The sequence below is a fragment of the Schistocerca serialis genome, chromosome 3 (assembly GCF_023864345.2).
Source record: "Schistocerca serialis cubense isolate TAMUIC-IGC-003099 chromosome 3, iqSchSeri2.2, whole genome shotgun sequence".
NCBI lineage: Eukaryota > Metazoa > Arthropoda > Insecta > Orthoptera > Acrididae > Schistocerca > Schistocerca serialis.
Genome location: NC_064640.1, coordinates 160,870,340 through 160,894,935, shown reverse-complemented (window position 1 = coordinate 160,894,935; position 24,596 = coordinate 160,870,340). Strand labels below are relative to the sequence as shown.

The 24,596-nt window shown below is 42.6% G+C and overlaps 1 protein-coding gene across 4 annotated transcripts in view; it reads left to right on the top strand.

Moving 5' to 3' along the window:
• The window catches only part of LOC126469868 (annexin B9-like), a 93,084-nt gene extending 70,753 nt beyond the window's left edge, over positions 1 to 22,331 (top strand). For all 4 annotated transcript variants that reach the window (XM_050097185.1, XM_050097186.1, XM_050097184.1 and 1 more), the window contains exon 9: positions 22,049 to 22,331. In XM_050097185.1, coding sequence (XP_049953142.1) covers positions 22,049 to 22,099 — 51 coding nt within the window. In that variant the 3' untranslated portion in view covers positions 22,100 to 22,331. The remainder of the gene's footprint in view (positions 1 to 22,048) is intronic.
• The last annotated feature ends 2,265 nt before the right edge of the window (positions 22,332 to 24,596 follow it).

Sequence of the window (24,596 nt, the reverse complement as noted above, 5' to 3'; positions counted from 1 at the left end):
GATTTGAGTTGTGCTATAAATTTCTTTTTGTCCCAGTTGAATACAGTGCTTTTTCATAGAGTATTAGATCTACCCTTGTAATCTTTAGCATTCTTCTACATCTACATGTACATAGATACTCTGCAAGCGACTGTACGGTGTGTAGCGGAGGGTACCCTGTACCACTACTTGTCATTTCCCCTGCTGTTCTACTCGCAAATAGAGCGAGGGAAAAACGACTGTTTATACGCCTCTGTATGAGCCCTAATTTCTCATATTTCATCTTCGTGATCCTTATGCACGATGTATGTTGGCAGCAGTATTATAATTCAGCAGTTGGCTTCAAAAGAAGGTTCTCTAAATTTTGTCAATAGTGTTTGTCGAAAAGAATGTCACCTTCCCTCCAGGGATTCCCATTTGAGTTCCCAAAGCATCTGTGCAACACACACAGATCTAGCAGCCCTCCTTTGAATTGGTTTGATGTCTTCCTTCAATCCAACATGGTACGGATCCCAAACACTCGAGCAGTACTCTAGAATAGGTCACCGGTGTTCTATATGTAGCACCACATTTCAAAAGCTTTTATTCTCTTCTTGTCTGAACTGTTATTTGTTCACATTTTGCTTCTTTATGAGATTACAGACAAGTACCTTCAGAAAGAACTTGATAACCTTTAAGTTAATTTTTTATGTTTACAGATTTCTCTTTTCAGAAATTTTTTCTTGCTCTTGGTAGTCTGCAATGTATAGTGCAGCATTTCTTAATTTAATTCCTCTGTATTCCTTTATCTTTGTGTTACATACATTGATATTCTTCTTGTAATCTCTTTTCAAGAAACTGTACATTCCATTCAACTGATCATCCAAGTCCTTTCCCATGTCTGACAGAATTAGTATATCGCTGTCAAATTTCAAAATTTTTATTTGCTCTTGATGAACTTTAATTTCCTTTAAAAATTTCTCCTTGATTTTCTTTACTGCTTGCTCAATGTACAGATAGAATGTTGGGAGCAGGCTGAACTTTTGACTTTCTTCTCAACTACTGTTTCCATTTCATGCATTCAACTCCTATGACTGCAGTCTTGTTCCTGGACAATTTGTAGATAATGGTCACCATCCCCCCCTCCCATCCATCCATCCATATTTTTCCTTGCTTTATCTGTCTGCAGATGCTACAAACATAGTGGAATAGCACTCTGCTTTTGGAGACCACTTCTGATTCTCGAGCACAACAACTGCTTGCTGCCTCGCTTCTCCTCGGTTACCCTGTTCATGTTGAGGCCCATAGAACTTTGAATTCTTCCCTTGGTGTAATTTACACCAGGCTCCTTGACGGTCTAACCGAGGCTGAAATACAATCTTACCTCTCTGATCAGGGTGTCATTGTCGTCCATCGTGTAATGAAGAAGGTAGATTCCTCCGTAGTGCCCACCTTTGATAGAATGGTGCTTCCATCCAAGCTCAAAGCAGGCTATGAAATTATCACCATCCAGCCATACATTCCAAACCCAGTGTGCTGCTACCATTGTCATTGTTTTAACCACACTAGAACATCATGTCGACTCCCAGCCACATGTCACCTGTGGAAGGGATGTGCACGAGGGCAATTGTCCACCTCCTTCTCCCCAATGTATCAACTGCAATGGTGGCCATGCCGCCTCCTCTCAGGAGTGTCCAGTGTATCTTGAGGAGCAGGCTGTTAAAGAGATCTGAGTAAAGGTAAAGGGGCCTTATCCAGTTGATCGCAAGTTACTGGCTAGTCGCAAACCCTGCGTTCTCCTGTCTGGTATGTATAGTTCTGTTCTTGTTACCCCTCGCTCCATGAAGGACATGGCCACACAGACATGTGACCTCCAATTCAGCTCTGAGGTTGTGAAATCACCATCCCCTCCCCCCCTCCCCGCCCCCCTCATCCAGCTGTGCAACAAGTTGTCAAACTCTCACCCCACGGGCCGAAACCAGCGGCTACTCAACCAGTAGGCCAGAAAGGACTGTGAAGACTTCCTATGTCCCTCCAGCCAAACACCCAAGCGTCCATCTAACCGGAAAGGCTCTAAGAAGTCCACCAAAGGCAAATGGCCTTCTCCTTCACCACCTCGAAGATTGTCCTTGATGGTGTCAGCACGTGATCCTTTCGCCCAACCATCCTCTGTGACGCCTGTTGCACTAACAACCATTTTTTGGCATAGGACTCCACAGATAGATTGTACAAGTGAGTTGATGCTTGTGTGGATCCCATGAAGCAGGATCCTCCTGCTTCTGTGCCCTTTAGTAATGCCTTTTCCCCAGCTGTCACTCGGCAGCTGTCGAGGTGACACCCCTACGTCTCTTCCTCATCACTCTCCTCCAGTGGAACGTTCACGGCCTTTGGTCCCACAAAGATGACTTACAGCTGCTTTTAGCATCACCATGTACTCTGCCTTCAGGAAACAAAATTGGGCCCTCGTGACCGCTTCAAGCTTTCACGTTACTTACCGATTCATTTTGACCTTCCCTGTGAGATCGGCATTCCATCTCATGGGGGCATCATGCTGCTCATACAAGATGACCTTCATAGTCAACCCATCTCCCTGACTACCCATCTTCAAGCTGTTGCCGTTCGCCTTTTCCTTCCCCACCTGTTTTCTCCCTCTGTACCATTTATGTACCTCAGTCACCTTCCTTCAACTTACTGGGCAGCTAACTCCCCTATTTTTGCTACTCTGTGACTTTAATGTGCATCATCCTCTTTGGGGTTCTCCCAGGACCTGTCAGAGGGTGCCCTCTTGGCTGACCTTCTTAACCAGCTTAACCCCTTCTTTCCATTTTCCTTTCCGACTCCTCACATACCTATTCCCATTTGGACCTACCCTTCTGCACTGCCCAGCTTGTCCATCGTCTTGAGTGGTATGTTCTTTCTAACACCTGTTCGAGCGACCATTTCCCGTGTGCTCTCAGTTTGCTGACTCCTACCCCATCCACTTGTATACCCAAATAGCAGCTTAGTAAGACTGACTGACTGGTAGTTTTACTCCTCCCTGGTAACCTTCGAAGAACAAGATTTCCCCAGGTGTGATGACCAGGTGGACTATGTCACCGACGTTACCCTTACTGCTGCAGAACTTTCAGTTCCTTGCACTTCATCTTTACGTCATGCCCCAGTCCCTTGGTGCGATGCAGTTTGCTCACGGAGACGTGCTCTCCATGTTTTTAACCGCCACCCTACGCTGGCAAACTGCAATCGTTATAAAGAAGATGCATGCAAAGTTTCGTTGCATTCTTCGGGGTAGCAAAAGAGCTAGCTGGATTTCATTCACTAGTTCTTTTAACAGTTCCACACTTTCCTGTGTCATGTAATGGCTCTATGGACCCAAGATACATTCCTCAATTTCCGGCCTGACAGTAGCTGATGTCATCGTGGATCCTATTGCTATCTCCAACACCTTGGGCCGCCATTTTGCAGAAGTTTCGAGCTCTTCCCACTATCAACCTGCCTTTCTCCATCAGAAATGAGCAGAGGCAGCTCGGGTGGTACCTTTCTTTTCTCCAAATCATGAGCGGTACAATGCTGCCTTTACTATGAGGGAGCTAGATCATGCTCTCAGTTCATCCCAATCCTCCGCCCCAGGGCATGACGCCATCCGCGTTCAGATATTGCAGCACCTTTCTCTTGCGGGCAAGCACTTTCTGCTTAACACATACAACCGCATCTGGGCTGAGGGCACATTTCCTGGACGCTGGTGTGAGCCATAGTCATACCCATCCCTAAGCCTGGTATGGACAGAAACCTTCCTTCTAGCTAATGCCGCATCTCTCTTACCAGCTGCATTTGCAAGGTGATGGAATGTATGATTCATGCCCGGCTGGTGTGGTGGCTCGAATCTTGCCATTTACTAACGAATGCACAGTGTGGATATAGAGTGCGGCGTTCTGCAGTTGACCATCTTGTTACTTTGTCCACCCTTGTCACGAATGGTTTTCTGCGGAAATCCCAGGCTGTGGCCATGTTTTTCGATTTGGAGAAGGCCTAAGACACCTGCTGGAGAAGTGGAATCCTCTGTACTCTTTACGTGTGGGGCTTCCATGTGTTTTCTTCAGGCATTTTTACAAGACCAATTTTTCAAGGTGTGTGTGGATTCTGCCTTGTCAGACACCTTCATCCAGGAAAATGGTGTGCCTAATGGTCCCGCCCTGAGTGTTGTCATCTTTGCTATCGCCATGAACCCTATAATGGGCTGTCTCCCGTCGGGCATCTCAGACTCTGTTTGTTGACGATTTTGCCATCTATTTCAGTTCCCCATGGACCTGTCTCACTAACCGCCTTCCCACCCCCCACCCCCAGTCCCCTGCGGGTCTGGGGGTACGAATAGGCCCGAGATATTCCTGCCTGTCATAAGAGGTGACCTAAAGAAGTCTCACATGTTTCGGCCTTTACACGATGGTCCTCTGTAGGATTTGACCTCCATTTTCAAAATTTTCCTGAAGAGCGAGCCAATTGGGGAAGGGTGCGTTACATGGTGCATTGTGTCCATCACGCGCTGAGACCTTTCGCATCCTTCATCGACGTGGATCTGCACTTCTGCTCATTCTCCAACTGTTGGGTGAGGTCACCCTCTTGGCTGCATATTTTTCCATCAACTGTGCAGTATTGTTATCTTTGCTGCCTATGATAATGGACTTGTTTACTTGGTTGCACCTGATATCCAGCATGGTAGCCAGTCCATTGGGGTGGAGCTGCCATGTATCCTGTTGGTTGTAGCCCCCTGACCACACAGGGATCGCTCTCCTGATGCCTCCCCATGTATGCCAAGGAGTTCATGCCCATCCCCCTGGGGTATCGAGACTCCTGGCAATGGCCATCCTGCCAGGTGGCTTTTGAAGTGGCTGGGTGGCGCCTGTGGGGAGGGCCATTGGTCGGAATGGGTGGCAACAGGGTGGATGACAGACCATGAAGCATAGTCTATCATCTCTTGCTGGTGGTGGACCACCAACAGTCTCTAAGCGGTAGAGATCTACCTTCAATGCTAAGAAATAAGACTCCAGACCATTCCCCTGCCTGGCCACACCATGGGAGGAACACCAGGCTAAGGATGGCAGCGAAGCTTATTCGGCCCGGCACCTCGTATGTTAGAGAGTTGATGCGGAATCATTCATGTCCATGAAGCCTCAGTTTTTTGTGGAGCATTTAGAGGACAAGTTTGGTGAGGTGAAGGGCTTGTCCAAAATGTGGTCAAGGTCAGTCGTGATAAAAATGGCATTCTCTGCCCAGTCATGGGCATTACTCGCTTGTGACAAGCTGGGGATGTTTCTGTTACCATCACACCCCATAAGAGCTTAAATATGGTCCAAAGTACCATACCAGAGGAGGTCAAGGTGATGGTCTACTGCTCTGATGTGAAGCTATATATCCCTCCCATGACGCGGTGCTTTAAGTGCTGGAAGTTCGGCCATATGTTTCCCACTGTACTTCCAGTGTCACCTGTCGGGATTGTGGATGTCCTTCACGTCCCAATACTCCATGGGCCCCAGCTCCCATCTGTGTCAACTGTGGAGAGCACCATTCGCCTTGCTCGCCGCTATGACAACGGCTCTACCATCTTCTGTTCTGCCGCATAGAGTTGGCTCTGATCTGCCAGACTCCATGTGCCCCCTTGATGGTGGGGGGCACTACCCTTCCTGTTGCTCCTTCACCACGTACTTCGGGAGCAACACCCCTCTCATCCCCTGGAACCATCAGGGACGTCAGTCCCCACTTTCCAGCCTGAGAAGGGTTTGTTTTATTTGGCTCCTCTCACTAGGAAGGGGTCCCTTGGGTCACTCCCTTCCCAGGTTCCTACCAGTGGTAAAGCTGACACCCGCCAGTGGTTGACGTAACCACAGGTAGCTGGTCATGGGGCTGCACAGTCCTCTTCAGTCCCCAAGACTGAATCAGTGAAGCCCTCCCAGCCAGACAAACCTAAGGAGCAGCAAGAAAAAAGAAAAAGACCCCCAAGAACCAAGGCACTGTGGTAGCACCCACACCACTGCTACCTACAAGCTCTGCTGATGAAGTGATGATTCTGGTGTCCTCTGAGGACCTAGATCTTGTTGGGCCCTCACACACAATGGATGTTGAGCGCACAGGTACTTATCCGGTGGCAGCAGGTGACCATGAGGCATAGACTGCTTCATTGAGTGTATCATGCATTCCCAGTCTCATGATCATGTCATCCTCCAATGGAATTGCAGCGGTTTTTTCCATTACCTGGCTGAGCTACAGCAACAGTTAAGCTTTACACCTGCTTTCTGCATTGCCTTCCAGGAAACCTGGTTCCCGGCAATGCAGACCCTTGTCCTTCGTGGCTACAGGTGATATCACAAGAACCATAGTGAATATAATAGCACGTCAGGTGGAGTTTGCATCTATGTCCTAAACTCAGTATGTGGTGAACCTGTGCCCCTTCAAACCCTCTTAAAGCAGAGGCTGTCAGGATATGGATGACGCAGGAACTAACTATCTGTAATGTATATCTCCCTCCCGGTGGTGCAGTACCCCTTATAGTATTGGCTGCACTGATTGATCAACTCCGTAAACCTTTCGTACTTTTGGGAGATGGTAACGCCCATAACCCCTTGTGGGGTGGCACTGTGCTTACTGGCAGAGGCAGAGTTGTCAAAAATTTACTGTCCCATCTCAACCTCTGCCTCTTAAATGCAGGTGCCCCTAAACATTTCAGTGTGGCACATAGCACACATTTGTCCATTGATCTCTTGGTCTGCAGTCCTGACGTTCTCCCATCTATCCACAGGAGAGCTCATGACGACCTGTGTGGAAGTGACAATTTCTCCATCTTCCTGTCGCTACCCTGGCGTCAGGCTCATGGTCACCTACCCAGATGGGCTTTAAACAAGGCAGACTGGGTAGTTTTCACCTCTGCTGTCATCACTGAATCTCCCCCACATGGTGCCATCGAAGTATTGCTTGAGCAAATCACTACAACAATTGTTTCTGCGGCAGAAAACATGATCCATCGTTCTATAGGGTGCCCTCGGCTAAAGACACAGTCCCTTAGTGGTCACTGGAAGTCACTGGGGAATTGAAGAGCATCGGCGAGCTCTACGGCGACATATTCGGCACCCTTCCCTGTAGCACCTCATAGCCTTTAAACGGCTCTGTGCCCGCATTCGCCAACTTATCAAACGACAGAAGCAGGAGTGTTGGGAGAGAGATGCCTCAACCATTCGGTGCCATACATCACCTTCCCAAGCCTGGGCAAAGATCAAATGTGTTTTCAGATTCCAGGCCGCAACAGGTGTTCCCGGTGTTAACATAAATGTCGTGTTATCTACTGAGGCAAATGTGATTGCCAAGCACTTTGCTGACCACTATGCTCGAGCCTCTGTGTCGGAGAATTACTTCACAGCCTTTCGTAGTCTCAAACGGTGGCTGGAAGGGAAATTCTCTCATTCACTACATGCCACAGTGAATCATGTAATGCCCCATTTAGAGAGTGGGAGCTCCTTAGTGCCCTGGCACATTTCCCCGCACGGCTCCTGGGCCAGATCGGATCCACAGTCAGATGACTGAACATCTCTCGTCCGACTACAAGCAACATCTCCTCATCATCTTCAACCTGATATGGTGTGATGGCGTCTTTCCATTGCAATGGCGGGAGAGCACCATCATTCCGGTGCTCAAACCCGATAAGAACCTGCTTGATGTGGATAGCTGTTGGCCCATCAGCCTCACCTTTGTAACCTGCTGGAACGTATGGTGTGTTGGCGGTTGGGTCGGGTCCTGGAGTCACATGGCCTACTGGCTCCATGTCAGGGTGGCTTCCAGCAGGGTCCCTTTACCACTGATAATCTTGTGGCTCTAGAGTCTGCCATCCAAACAGCCTTTTGCAGACGCCAACACCTGGTTTTAGTCTCTTTTAACTTACATAAAGCATACGACAAAACCTGGCGACACCATATTCTTACCACATTGTATGAGTGTGGTCTCTGGGTCCCACACCCAATTTTTATCCCCAACTTCCTGTCGCTCCGTACTTTCCATGCAAGTTGGTGCCTTCCATGGTATTCAGGAGAATGGCGTTCCGCCAGGCTCCATATTGAGTGTGTCTCTATTTTTAGTGGCTATTAACAGTCTAGCAGCAGCTGTAGGGCCATCGGTCTCATTTTCTCTGTATCCAGATGACTTGTGCATTTCGTATTGCTCCTCCAGTACTGGTGTTGCTGAGCAGTGCTTACAGGGAACCATTCACAAGGCGCGGTCATGGGCTCTAGCCCACATCTTCCATTTTCCAGCCACGAATGTCATCTGTCATGCACTTCCGTCAGCATCGTACTGTTCATTCGGAACCAGAACTTTACGTTAATGACGATCCACTCACTCTAGTGGAGACATACCGATTCTTAGGACTGGTTTTCGATGCCCGATTGACTTGGCTTCCTCACCTTCATCAGCTTAAGCAGAAGTGCTGGCAGCACTTCAATACCCTCTACTGCCTGAGCAACACCAACTGGTGTGCATATCGCTCTACATTGCTGCAGTTGTACAGAGCCCGCTTTGACTGTGGGGTCTGGTTTGTGGTTTGTCGGCGCCCTCCCTCAGCGTTGGGTTTACTTGACGCAGTGCACCACTGTGGTGTTCGCCTAGTGACAGGAGCTTTTAGGATGGGTCCAGTAACCAGCATCCTTGTGGAGGCCGGAGTCCCTTCATTGCAGGTGAGGCATGCACAACTGCTGGCCAGTTACGTTGCACACGTTCATAGTTCTCCTACACTTTCGAATTACCGTCTCCTTTTCCCACCCACAGCAGTTCATCTCCCGCATCGGAGGCCCTAGTAAGGGCTTCCAATTGCAGATCGTGTCCGATCCCTCCTTTTGGCACTGGATTCCTTGCCTTTACCACCTATACTTGATGTCAATTCACGTACACCTCCATGGTGTACACCTAGGCCGCAGCTTCGCCTCGACCTTTCACGTGGCCCTAAAGACTCGGTTAACTCTGCGGCTCTCCGCTGCCATTTCCTCTTGATTCTTGACATGTACCAAGGCCATGAACTGGTTTACACCGATGGCTCAATGGCTGATGATCATGTCGGCTTCGCGTATGTCCATGGAGGACATATTGCCCGATGGCTGCAGTGTTTTCACTGCCGAGCTGGTGGCTATATCTCGTGCTCTTGAGCACATCCATTCATGCCCTGGGGAGTCGTTTCTTCTGTGTACTGACTCCTTGAGCAGCTTACAAGCTATCAACCAGTACTACCCTGTCATCCTTTGGTAGTGACCATCCAGGAGTCCATGTATGCCTTGGAACAGTCTAGTCGTTCAGGTGACGTCGGAATCCCAGGCAATGAACTTGCAAAGTTTTGCAGCTTTGGGAGATGAACTGGCATAACCTCAGCACACGCAGCAAACTGCGTGCCATTAAGGAGACTACAAATGTGTGGCAGTCCTGAATGTTGGCCTCTTGCAGAGACTCTGTGGTTCTCTGCTGGTTCCACATTGGCCGCACTTTTGTGACACAAGACTACCTCCTGTGCCGTGATGACCCACCTCAGTGTCGTTGTGGTGTCCAGCTGACAGTGGCCCTTAGCTTGGTGAGCTGTCCTTTGGCTGCCCTGCGACGGACTCTTCAGTTACTGAACTCATTGCCATCAATTTTAGCTGACAACGTCTCATCGGCTAATTAAGTTTTAAGTTTTATACGTGATGATGGGCTTTATCATTCTGTGTAAGTTTTAACATATGTCCTTTGTCCCTTTGTGTTCTCCACTGTAATGCTTTTAGGGTGGATGTTTTAATGTGTCAGAGTTTCCGGCTTTCCCATTTGATTCTTGTGGTCAGCCAGTCACGGTCATTTGCTCTCTTGTTTTTACCCCTTTTACCTGTTTCTTGCTTCTCTCTGTGGTTTTCTTTTCCTGGTTGTCCTCGTGACGTTCTTCTGGTTCTTTTCATTCTCCTATTATTGTGCTGTATGTCTCCTTTCTTTTCTTCTTTCCCTTGTGTAATTATTTTACCGGGAACAAGGGACTGATGCCCTCACAGTTTGGTCCCTTCCCCTCTCTCTTTTAAACCAACCAACCAACCAACAAACCCCCTCTTTTAAACCAACCACTGAGCGGCATCTTGATAGTCTTTACTCATGAAGCATTGGCAATGGCTTTTGCTTTTCCCATGACAAAACCGTCTGTATAAATTTCTGGTGGCACAAATGGGTTTTCCCACCATCTGTACATCTTGGCCTGTTGCCCTTCCATTTGTTGACACTACAAAATTTCTGGGGCTCATGCTCGATAGGAAACACTCTTGGTCCTCTTGGTTGTCTTACCTGGCAGCCCGCTATAAGCGGTCCCGCAATCACCTACGTGTCCTCAATGGTACTTCCTGGGGTGCCGATCGAACCTTTGTTTGTACTGATCCCTTGTCTGTTCGAAACTCGACTATGGGTGCTTTGTTTATGCATCTACACACCCATCCCTCTTACACCGTCTCAACACTATCCACCATCATGGCATCCATTCGGCCACGGGTGCCTTTTACACCAGCCTGGTTGAGAGTCTGTATGCTGAAGCTGCTGCACTCCCACTGTCCTACCGGCGTGACTTTCTCCTCAGCAGGTATGCACGCTGTTTGTCTGCCACGCGTGGCCGCCCCTCCTATGCCTCCGTCTTTGATGATTCCGTTGATCGTCAGTATGGGGCTCATCCCTAACTTCACACTACCTGCAACTTCCCCACTGGGTGTGAACCCCGTCACCACCTTGGCTTCATGAAGTGGCCCATGTTAACCTTGGCCTTCATTTACTTCCTAAGGACACTACTCCAGCCTCAGTCTATCACCTCCAGTTTCACAACCTTTGCATCCTTTGCATGGAACTTCGCGATAGTATCTTTGTATACACTGATGGCTCTCATACAGACGGTGGTGTCAGGTGTGCCTTTGTCATTGGCACCTGTGTCTTTCGATATCGGCTTCTGGCACACTCCTCAGTATTTACAGCTGAGTTCTTCACCTTGTATCAGGCCACGTATTACATCCAGCGACACAGCCTTTCCAGTTTTGTCCTCTGCTCACCAGACTCCCTCACTGCACTCCAAAGTCTATGTGCGCTGTACACTGCTCATCCCTTAGTGCAGTGGGTCCAGGAAAACTGTCACTTGCTCACTCTGGATGGAGCCAGTGTCACCATTCTGTGGGTCCCTGGTCATGTCTGTCTGCCAAGAGACAAGGCTGCTGATGCTGCTGCCAACGCTGCACTCCTCATACCTCAGCCTGCAAGTACATATACTCCCTCTGATGATCTCTGCGTTGCCTTCTGTCAGGAGGTGGTGTCCCTTTGGCGTCACCAATGGTCCTCCCTTCACGGGAATGAGCTTCGGCTTATTAAGCCTCTCCCAGCGCCTTGGACAACCTCCTCACGGCCCTCCCACAGGGTTGAGATTATTTTAACTTGACTGCGTATTAGGCGCTGCCTTTTTAGCCATCGTCATTTGCTAAGCGGTACTACGACACCACTTTGTACACATTGCGCCCAAATTTTAACTGTCCGCCACTTCTTGCTGAAATGTCTTTTTTTTAACAATTTACGTTCCAGCTTGGGTTTGCTGTCTGATTTATCAGCCGTTTTAACGAATCACATGCGGGCTGTTGACTACGTTTTACTTTTTATCCACCAAAGCAATATGGCGAAGGCCATTTAATTTTTAGTTTTGGACTTCCATTTTTGTATGGCATTTTTTTCTTAGCCCTTTTCCCACATGCCTGTTTTTAGCTGTCTCGTATTCTGTCCATTGGGACTGACATGTAGTTGTTTGACTCCCCTCTGTGTTCATGTTCTATAGTTTTGACTTGGGTGACCCCAGTTGTTTTTTTTGTGCCCTAAGGCAAAACGAAAGATGATAAAAGATTAACAATTCATACAAAAATAACGTGACAATTCCTTTTAATTTTGGTAGAATCCCATAACCCAATGCCTTTTCAATAGAGACTTCCTGGAATGGAAACTTGGCAAAGGATTTTCTCCCTCTTCTTCATCTGAGAAATCTGAAAATAATCCTGAACAAATAGTGCACCACCTTTTTGTTCCTATCCCCATTCAGTGTGAAGTGGTGATCTTCACCTTTATTGCCTTTTGATGTGTCGACGATAGAATATATATATTTATTATCCATTAGCCTTAATGAGTAGTCTCAAGGCATTCATAAAGTAATGACTATCATGTGTTTGTAACCTTGTTATTCACAGATACACAGGCACCAAATTTATTATTTCAAATAATAACTGACTCAATAAAACTTTTTCTAACTTTGATGCTCTGAACACACTGATGATTTGCAGAGCATTGCGAACTGTTCATCAAAGTTAATATCACTAGTGAATTAAAAGATATTTGTGGTAAGAGGATTTACTCTCTCACTCTGTACAGTATAGGAATGGAAAGATGATATGCTATTTGCTGTACTTTTTCACATGTCCAATATAACTGAGGTGTAGAAAGAAAATCCTTCGGAAGTTTGAATCCCAGCTGCTCATTATTAAAAATAAACAAGGTTATAGGATTCCTCTGAAATTGGAAGAGAATTTGTGATTTATTTTTGTCTGAATTGTTGACCATTTCTTATTTGAAGAAGCATCCTCAATTATGATGAACAGCTACATTTCTCATGTTGACAGGTTTAATTTTGGTTTTGTTGCCAAAACACACTATAAATTACAGAAACTCATCTTGCAATAGCTATTGTGACAGAATCTCAAAACAGAGTGTCTTATTAAACAAGCAACAGGCAACCAGAGAGGTAAATACCTTACGGAAAACCTCATTGTGTCAATTTGCTGTAACAAAAGAGCAGATATTTCACATATATTTTCATACTAGCAAATTCTCTTTTCACTAGCTATCAGTGCCTTTCAAAAATTACGGTACTGGATTGAAAAGAATTAAATAAAAACATTAGGTTTCACTGTATAAGTCTAGATAAGAAACTTCTGTAGGTTAACCATATGACAAAATATTCTTCTCGTTGTGTGCTATCAGTTGCCAAAATCTTGTTTCATTATCTTGAAAACAGATTAGGAAATATGAAGTACGTTATTAATATTTCATTCTTGTGCATGACCTGTTGTAAGTGAGCATCCTATATTAACTCAATTTTCTCGAGGTTGGAGACAGACATCCTCCCAAATCTAAAGAAAAATTGAATATCTTAGCTAAATTTTATTCGCAACAAAATAAACTGTAATATGCACCAAACACAAAATCGTAGGGACCTATAATTTTCATTGCAAACTTTTTTGTACTTTGCAAAGTGTCTTACTTAAATGAGAATATCGTAATAAGAAAGACCATGAAGCCGACATATATAGCTGTTTGTACCACAAAAATCAAACTTTGTTGATGAATAGTTTCCGTAAAATCATGTGAGACAGGCTACAGAGCTTGCATGACATTCTACCCATAGTGGCACTGCTCCACCTTGACTAGCAAGCTAACCAGCATTCTCTGTGCACACCTACAGGTGCATATAGTGGCATTGGGCAGCATGGTGAGTTGACTTGCAGACTACCGGCTTTCTTTATGTTCTTACACTAATTGGGAAATCCTACCTGTACCTCAGCTGACGGTGATCTATTTATCTGAGAAACATGAGACTCTCAACAAAATCTATTGCATCAGCTTCTATACTTATCGACAATAAAATTGAGAGTCATGTGTCTCCAGAAAAATGTAATTCCGTCAGATCTTATTTCTTTTTTCTCTGTTCGTCCAAAAATTTCTCTACCCTGATCAGTTGTGCTGATATTGTTCCCACTAATTGTCTTCCTATCTCAGAAGGCAGATGCCTTACATACTCATCCTCAAATGGTTTTCCTAAAGACCAGTCCTTACCCAATCTCTTCTCCAAAAATTCTGTTCATGTTTCACCAGTCTCCTTATAATCTTCATTATACAGCCCATATATAAAGCTATCCTGTGTGCATTTTGACCAGTACTTTGCTAAGTATTTCCCAGTTGATATGCACCTCCAGTCTAATGATTAAAAACATAAGAGATATTTTCAGCATTGGTCATTACTGATAGTAATGGATCCTTAAAACTACTAATAAACCCAGTAGTGGACATCTCCTTTAGGTTGAAATGTGTTTAATTGCATGCCCTGTAGAAAACATGCATGTTTTTGTTCATCATTGCTTACGTCACCACTACACACCAAAAAACGAGCTGAAACCTTTGGTCGGCTTCAGACCATGCCATTCAGCTTGCATTTCGGTCTCACTATTTGGGACTTGGGTTCAGCTTGCATTTAAGGTCATGCAATGATTGCTGTTTATTTCTAGGTTCATAATCTGACTCATCCGTCGTGTTGCATGGGCACTTCCTGCACCTTCAAATCAAAACTTGTGATCTTAGGGACCTGCTCCACTCGGGGACTTTCTTTAAAAATGTCCTTAACTCATTAGACCACAAATTGGAGGCAACTGGCATATTCTGTGACCTGTCAAAGGCTTTTGACTATGTGAGTCACAGCATTCTTTTAAGTAAATTAAAATATTATGGCATCACTGGTGGTGCTGGAAAGTGGTTTCAGTCATATCTTACTAATAGAAAACAAAGGGTGTCATTACATAACACTTCAGCAGTAGACAATCAGACATCATCTGACTGGGAAGAAATTACATGTTGTGTTCCCCAAGGTTCCATACTAGGCCCACTGATTTTTCTTCTGTGTATTAATGACCTGTCATCTGTTACATTACCAGATGCCAAGTTTGTCTTATTTACAAATGATACAAACATTGCAATAAATATTAAGTCAAATATAAATTTAGAAAGGGCAGCTAATCAAATTTTTACAGACATTAATCAGTGGTTCATAACCAGTTCACTGTCATTAAACTTTGTGAAGACTCACTATATGCAGCTCAGAACTTCCAAGAGATTTCCTCCTAGTGTGTGTATAAAATATGACTACATGGAAATAGAATTTGAGAGTGTAAAATTCTTGGGAATACAACTTAATATTAAATTCAGTTGGGAGCGACATACTAACGAACTGCTAAAGCGCCTAAACAAGTCTGTGTCTAATGCGAATGATGTCAGACATAGGATATATATATAATGGAAGGAAACATTCCACGTGGGAAAAATTATATATAAAAACAAAGATGAGGTGACTTACCGAACAAAAGCGCTGGCAGGTCGATAGACACACAAACATACACACAAAATTCAAGCTTTCGCAACAAACTGTTGCCTCATCAGGAAAGAGGGAAGGAGAGGGGAAGACGAAAGGAAGTGGGTTTTAAGGGAGAGGGTAAGGAGTCATTCCAATCCCGGGAGCGGAAAGACTTACCTTAGGGGGAAAAAAGGACAGGTATACACTCGCACACACGCACATATCCATCCACACATACAGACACAAGCATATATATATTGCTTATTTTACTCCATTATGTCATATGGTATTATATTTTGGGGTTACTCGACAAACCGACAAAAAGTTTTTAGAGTACAGAAGCGTGTAATAAGAGTGTAGGGTAGTGTAAATCCAAGAACATCATGTTGAAACCTATTCAAAGAACTGGGCATACTAACCACACCTTCTCACTATATTTATTCTTTAATAAAGTTTGTTGTAAATAATACATCTCTTTTTCCAACTAACTGCTCAGTACACAGTATCAATACTAGGAATAAGAACAATATACATAAAGATTTAAAATAACTTACTCTTGCTGAGAAAGGAGTCCAGTATTCAGCAACGCATATTTTCAATAAGTTACCAGCAACCATTAAGAGTTTAGTTTCAGACAAGGCATATTCCATCCATGAATTTCTCAAGTGCAGTAGACTATTTTAATGAAATTTATTATACTTTAATTTTTGACAATACTTCGTTGTAACAACCAAGTAACTACCTACTGTGTGAATGATGGATGTATGGAAAATAGATGTAAGTATCAAAACTTGTAAATATTAGAAGTTTAATTTTAATTCATGTAAACAATTTTACTGTTTATTGACTGAGGATCATTAAAATTAATGTAACTCAAGTTTTTCTAATTTCATTTTCGTAATGTGTTTATCTGACATGTTCCACACCCAGGAGGATCCCCTTTTTTGTGGGTCTATGGAATGAATAATTTAATCTAATCTACATTTGTGATATGTTCCTAAAGCTCCTGTCTTGTTTTATTTAATTCTGTAACTAGCTCAGTGTGTTCTCATTTGACTTTAATTTCAGTTTGGTCTTGTTTCACTTCACCAGCAGCACAATCTTGACTTTCTAGCATCTGTTGATGGAATTAATTAACTCCCTCTTTCTGATATTGATCAAGAACTAGTCTGTCTTCTTTGAACTGTCTAGCTATGCTACGCAGCAGTTTTTTGGCTGTGTGTGTGTGTGTGTGTGTGTGTGTGTGTGTGTGTGTGTGTGTGTGCGCGCGCACTTTTAAGATTTTGTCTGATTCTCACAGCAAAATCTTTTGTGAGATTAGCCTAATTTTTTTCAACTCTGTTCGCGCAAGAGTTGCCAAAGTAGTTTCATTGTACCTGAAAAATCTGCTGTCAGTGGATTTTCCACGCCCATCTTCCATTTTCCAGTTTTGGGTTACTGTGTGGAGGCACCTTGATCCACAACCTCTAGAAAAGTATTTGTATTCAGTTCTATTGGATTTCCCTGACCATCCATTTACTGACACTTCTTTTCCTGTATCTGCAGCTTCAAGTAAGTCTGCACTTGCTGTGGTGTCACCGCCAGACACCACACTTGCTAGGTGGTAGCCTTTAAATCGGCTGCGGTCCGTTAGTATGCGTCGGACCCGCGTGTCGCCACTATCAGTGATTACAGACCAAGCACCACCACACGGCAGGTCTAGTCTAGAGAGGCTCCATAGCACTCACCCCAGTTGTACAGCTGACTTTGCTAGCGATGGTTCACTGTCTACATACGCTCTCATTTGCAGAGACGACAGTTTAGTATAGCCTTCAGCTACGTCATTTGCTACGACCTAGCAGCAAGGCGCCATATTCAGTTACTATAATTACTATCTTCAAGAATGTATTTTGAACAGATAATATTGTGTATCATGTACCGTAAAGAGTGACGTTCATCATTTATGGATTAAAGTTAAGTATCAAACTAATTACGTCCGCTTTCTGAATTCTCATTCCTTGTCATGTTCCAGACATCACGTCGGTATAGTGCTTCCCTCCTCACACCAGCCTGCGTGAGCTAAAATGCGTGCATTTCGGCCTCCACTCGTAACACGGTGTTGGCTCTTCTGCTAACACAAAACTTGCTATATTAGCCATATAGTCCTTGTCATCAATTTTAGATTTGTTACTAAATGACGTAAAGAAGATACTAAAGCAGCACTGTAAACTATCCAACACAATATACTTCTAGTATTTGCAGCACACTATTTATGCTGTTAATCACACTAAGGAGCAATGCAGTGCCATGCAATACTATGCCTTTCGTTCAGTTATGTGCGACAGCCCATGACAATGATCTGGCCGCTTTTGCAAAATACTGCAGATGTGATGCATCGTGATGCAATGGTTCTGTAACTCTTCTTTCTTGCATAATCCAAAAGTGATGAAATCCACTTTCCACGTACACGCAGTTACCATTCACAGCGTGTTCCTAATTCCCTTCTGTGGCTAGTTGTACTTATTCAGTGTCTACGATTTCTTCCTAGTGCAATCTGATATGAAGTTCTCTTTGAAGATATGGCAATATTTTCATTTAACAGAATGTTGATTAATGTCCCCTAATTTCTATTTTTATCCCTAGTTTCTTTTCTGAAGAACAAAGTTCTTTCACACGGCGACACGTACAGTTTCTTCAGCATAGAACAAAGTCCTTTAACTTTTTCTCTACGTTATCCGAAGATTGCATTAATTTGATTAACTCATGTGTTGATGTATATGACCTCTCCCTGTACCTCAACAGTTTTCTCTTGGCTGTCAGGCTACTGAGAAAAGAGAGGTGACGATTTACATAGCGATACATAGATGGCAAATGAATTATATCGTGCATGAACCAAACTAAGAGGGCATGCTGAAATGTAATGACTGTGACTATTTTATGTGAAAACTCGTAAACCTTTTTAAATAAACAAATGTTATTAATAGTATACATCTTTATTTTTCATGTCTACATATTTGTTTCCCAACATCCCCTGCACAACAAACACATTTCTCCCAACAAGAGACCAGCTTATTAATACCATCACTGTAGAATGTTCAACTTTGTTGGTAGAATTACAATCTCACCTCTGTTTGCACCACTTCCTCAGTATCAAAGTAAAGCCCTCAAACATATTCTTCAATTTTTGGAAATGCATGAAAATCGGTTGGGACCAAGTCGGGAGTCCATGGAGGATGATAGATGACAGTGAACCCGAAGCACCAGAATGTTACAGATGTTGCAGTGCTCATTTGTGCTCTCACATTGTCATGCTGAAGGAGAGAAAGCTCAAGGTGTGGATGAGCTTTTCGAATTTGAGATTAGACTACAGCATGCTGTGTCATGTGCACCAACATAGTTATGTTACACACAGCCGTATTACACGCTACTCTGGTGTCAGAGGTCTACTAATGTGTAGACATGAAGAATAAAGATGTAGAATGTCAATAACATATGTTTTATTTAAAAAGCTTTAAGGATTTTGGCATAAAAAATTCAAAGGCATAACTTCCCAGCATGCCTCAGTACACACTGTTTTCTGTGCTATTAGGAATCTGTATTCAACAATATTACTAGAATGATAAAAAGTCGCGCAACTGAAACACAGTTCATTAATACTTCCAACAAGTAAATGTTCCCTAGTCTGTTTCATGCAGTCTCACAGCACTTATTCAGTCCAGCCACAACTAAAAGTTTCAGCTTGAAGTTATGTTCAGAAAGATTTAAGTGTCTCGGTAGCTTATAGTTAACTACTTCTGGTTTTCAATAAAGATAAGTCACCTTGATAATATTCAAGCTTCCATGTGGCATAAATGGCAGCCACTCATGTAAAAAATGCATGATCTCTCTTCCACTTATAACCTTCAATGCCTTAATTATTAGTTCACCAAACTTCTTCCTTGTGTACAGAAATACTTCTTGCTTTCACTATACTCCTCAAAGTCGTAATCATGCAAACACTTCTTCACCGACACACTTTCTCTAACATAGGGGCTGCAGCCCAATTGTCACCATTGGGCGCCCATACGACTCTGAACTGCCTGTCTTGCATCTGCTCAAGTGCGTGCAATCGAATAGGGAATTCCCCATCTGTTGTGGTGAAACTGTTCCTTCTGGAAAATATCAAAAGACCAACAGTATAGTATTCATGAGATGTTGGTGAATGTGATAGATTATTAGTAAAGGTATTGATAATAGTACCCTTACAGGTATTGGTAATAATTACTTATGTACAATGAATATAATTAATCAGGAGCCAGAAAGATGACATTGGGCTTTGAATAATGCAAAAACAGATGTGTTTGTTGTAACTCGTGATTAGACATTAATGAATTTCCTGTCCACTTAGTGCTGGCTAGATATTCCCAGTTGTACATAGACTGAGTAAGAAATATGAGAACATTTTCAGTTTGAAGAAGTTAATGTAAGGATCTCCTGCTTAGGCCGCCTAGGATCCTATATATTGAGCCATTGATTTTGTAAGTCCCAGTGCCATGCAGTAAAACAAGACAGCTTGCACTATCAAGTAAGAAAACAAAAAGTGATACGTGGAGAGGGATGTGTACCTGTTGCAACCAAAAATATTGATCTGTTGCAGAATAATGTTAACATTTTGGTCCTATGTAAATTCAGGATTTAAGCATGTCTGTGGTACATACACTCCTATTTAACAGTTGCTGTAAAGCTGTATCTGTATACAGGCCCAACAGTTGATTCTTTTATCATTACATTTGATCCAAAAGCTGTTGTTGAATATTGAAATCCACAGTTCGTAGCACTTTCCATACAGCCATGATCTTGTCTTCTGCGTGTAATGTCTTGTTATCACAAATGATGGCTTGGCTGAAGACATCTTGCAGATGTTTGTTAATGAATGAACCCTGCTACCACAAGACACTTGAATTAAATTTGATAATTGAGTTAAAGAATACAGGGGTGCACTAAGTGTACAATATATTATTCAGAATAATAAAATAAATGCAGATCAGTTGAAATATCTTCTTAGTGCCATTCTTATTGAACTACACCAGCTGCCACAATCTACCTTCCTTAGCACCTTTACAATTATCCCAAATGTTTGACAAACAGATATGTTTGCACTTTTTTAATGTGCAACTCGCCTCTCACTCCCAACTCACTCACACATTAGCCTGTTGCTGTAAGTCACTCAGACCCATCCGCTCCCACTAGCCCATTCGCACTCATTGATTCGGTCCAGATCATTGACATTATCTCCTTGTGTGTGTCTGTCACGGTCCCCCCGTCTCTCAGCCAGTCTCCGTCATTCTCTCTCTCCTCTCTCTCTCTCTCTCTCTCTCTCTCTCTCTCTCTCTCTCTCTCTCTCTCTCTCTTTTTCTCTTTTTCTCTTTCTCTTTCTGCTACTATCTCATTCATTCATTCATTCATTCATTCCCAACTACTGCTATCTCTTCTCACTGTCACTATCCCTCTCTTCCTCCTTGTCATTGACTGTCTCACATCATCATTAGCTCTCACCAACTTCCACTTTCTCCTTTTGTTTATTTCTCTTCTGCTAGCACTGCCTCGTTCACTCTTTTCCTAGCACTATTGTCATTCCACTGTCGCTGTGTTTCTTTTTTCTCACACACAGCCATTGCCACATTCACTCTTTCTGTACCATAACCACTGTCTTCTCTCAGCATAAACAAGTGTGAATATGTTCACACGCCAAATTTTTTGTGAAAATTTTAAGGTGCTGAGGAAGGAAGAATGAGGCTGCTGGTGCCTCTCTTTTCAATTAGTTTTTTAAACAGGAGCATATTTGCCTTAGCATTTTTCCACTGGTTCCCTTCTCTCTGCTACATCAAGACATGTTGTTCTTGTGAAAAGAATTTTACCGGTCAGAAAATTTTGACAGTTTACTTATGTGAAATTGAAATGATGCGAAAACATTGGATTATATGTGCACAAACATTTTGCATGTGCTTCAGAACACAACCAACATGGGGTTCCCATAAACCTTCTCCTGTGCGCGCCCACCCTCTCCCCCACCCTCTCCCCCATAGTTGTTTGCTTAACTGCATTAAGTCTTGTGAGTCTAACTTATGTCCAGTAGACTAAATTTGTAAATTTTGGGATACCAACTGGCAATTTTATTTCTGAGGCACTCTCACCTTTTAGTGTTTCAGGCGCAAACTTCTCTGTGGGAATGCGCATTGTTGTCGATAAAAAGGAAAGAATTGTCATAAGGCAGAACAAAAGTCAAAGTTGATTCACTAGAGGAAAGGTTAGCTTATTTTTCCTACTAGTGTTTTATTGGTGAATATTCCAGTTTTATTTTATCCATGCTGGATCTTGTTGAACTCCATGGCTGCTATTAAATTTAACATCATTGATGGAGAATGCAACCTCTCACGCATACTTTTCTAAAAGCTTTGCGTTATTGCTGTAACTGGTTTTGGGCTGTCATGCCAGTCTTCAGATATTGTCGGGGGAAAAAAAAAAGTATAGCCGTCTGAAGATAGGCACAACAGCCTGAAACAAGCAGAACAATTAAATTTTCTCTCTCCTATTCTGAAACTGCAGTTGAGTGTTAACAACAAATTTATAAGTGAATAAATGTACATCAAAGGTTTGGTTAATGTTCCAAATTGTTTGAACAAATGCCAGCTAGATGTACATGTGTGAACTCTGCCTATAATTATAATAACTTTTCTTTTGTGCAATGATACATTTTTTTCAAAATAGTGTGTTACACCAGAATATTACCCCGCAGGATGTCAGTGAATGAAAATATGTAAAATACATTACTTGCCGATTTCTATAGCCCCAAAGGGTGTGTGTGTGTGTGTGTGTGTGTGTGTGTGTGTGTGTGTGTGTGTGATTTCTGTATACATTTACTTCCATTATACGCCATGTACTAAAATTTATATTTTTATTTTTCAGGGTGACACTTCTGGTGATTATAAGAGAGCTTTGCTTGCTATTGTGGATTGATGAAAATTGTCTTTTTCTGTATGTAACCACAACTTTTTGTGATAAAATGAATCTCAGATTGTGAACTTGTACTAGTTTAGAAATGAAATTTGGGCTTCTGAATATGACAAAAAGAGTAATTGTTTATTATTATAAGATCTAAGGTGACGGCTTGATCTTGATATGAAATGAGTGTAATATACAAATTTTATTTATTCAGAAAAATATATGTATACAATGAAACTGCACCAGACTTTCATTGTGTGTTTCATTTTTCTCCTTTATTTAGCAGAGTTTAATTTATACATAATCACAGCAACTGAAAAGCTAAACTACATTAACTGCATGGACTTGAAAGACTTTTAGTACCTGGAAGTAATGCACGATTGCTTCAGGGTTTGAGGTACCACTTATTATTCAGCAAGGCAAATTGGTTATCTGGCTGTTGTGGAAACTAACTTGGCCACATGACAAGGTACAGTCATGTTCAAGTTCAAAGTAGTGTTAATTGGTACTTCAGTGTAAGCACAAAAAATGGTTGTGTAAAATATATTCATGGGAAACTACAACTTTATGTTTAACATTACTAATTATATCGAAAATGCCAACAAGAAAGGTGTGATAGTGCCAACAGGGAAGGCGGCGGCAGGTGCAAAAAAATGTTGACAAGCAAAATTTAAGTCTGTCGTTGGTTTGCAAATTACAGTAAGGCATGGTGCAAAGAGAGGCATCATTTGCATATCTGCCCCCCAAGAAGAATAATTATAATGCTCACAATAAACTTTCAATTATTGATGTACATAGATGTGTTATTAGACATTAAATTCTGTGCAAAGAAACTTGGAGAAAAAACTGTTCCATCAATGTGACTTGATTTTTTTAAAACGTGCCCGAATGAGGAGTCATCCAAAATTGAAGTGTTTTATGTAAGTGAACCATGGATTCATACACGCTACACTGAAAATAAATATTGCAAAGTGATGGTGTGCAAAGAACAGTGATGATCAACATTTCATTGTTGTAAATGCAGAGTTTCATCCTGGGGTCTTCTATCCTTATTGGCTTAACGGAAAAATTTCAGACTGTCATGTAAAAATGGAGAGAGAAAAAAATTAAAAATACATAGAGACAAGGAAAGCTGAACTTTTGTCATTAATCAAAGAGCATAACAGTCTCTTTATTCCACTGACAAAATATTGCAAAAGATCGTTCCCTTCCTACTTCTATTATACCACCATGACCTGACTTCTATAGATCTGGTCTGGAATCTTGAAAAGAATAAAATCCATAGTCTTTATTTGTGAAGCATCTTGCTTCTAGGGTGTAAATACAATGGTGCTGCCAGCCTGGTTAGGTAACCAGTTTGCCTTGGCAGGTACTAAGTGCATTTTCTACAGTAACAGTGTCTGATACTGAATTTAAAAGCTGCATGAAGTATGGAAAAGTTAAGTCTCCATATATTTACTAACACACTGAGTTGTCTCCATGTGGATAAGACTAGGTTTAAATGTCTGTAGAAGAGAACAATGACTCAATAGCCGAAAACATGGGAAGAGGAGTGGCAGTTGAATCCTGTGCTAAGATTAGCACAATGGGAAGAAGTACATATTCACATTTTGAGACTGAAATGTTCAGGTGCTGCATAGTACAGGATTTATAGACATAGAAAAATGCTCGTTTCATTAATTTCTGAGCACTTGAAAGTCAAAGGTTGACAGCACTTCGGTAAATTGTAGAAATATACAGTTAACACAACATTGTGGTATTAACTAAAGATTCATTGATCATAAAAGTGGAGTAAATAGAGGCATTAGACAAAACTACAGAAACACTAAAAACAAAACACAACACATTACCATGCCTAATACAATATAGTAAAAGCCATGGATCCCTAAACATAAGGTGCCAACGGCACAATGCACAGTGTATAAGTGAGGGTCAGCCATGGTGTGCCAAACTTCACGTGGGATGTGAGTGGGCTAAGGCTCGGCCTGTCTCGGCATTGCTCATTTCTTCCTGGAAGTAATCGGTACAGTGCGATATTTCATTTGGTATTGCAGCATGGCATTTTTCGGTCAGTCTCTTTAGTTTGGCAGAAACGTGTTGTCAGTGCTGTTTTACCTTTGCTATTTGTTCATGGTACGAAGGATGTTTACAGGTTCAGTGGCTATTTGCACAAAGAGATAGTTTAGCGATCTGTCATCATGAGCCTTTAAAAATGAATGGGAATAACAGAGACGGTATGAGAATTCTCAATATATATTATGCAGTCACATAAGTGACTGGTAGTGCAGATTTGCTATGAAATGATATTACAATACGATGCAGAAAGAATTTAAAGATTTAAGTGACAGTGAAAGAGCAAAAGCTTTTGTTTGACAGACAGAAGGTTTGTGTTAAAGTTGCAGGCATGCAGCACATGAAGTTGAAGTTGATGGTATAAATAATAAAATTTTTGAAGTTGCAACAGTTTTGAGTGGAACTGAACGAAGAGTATGGAGGCTTTATATATTACTGC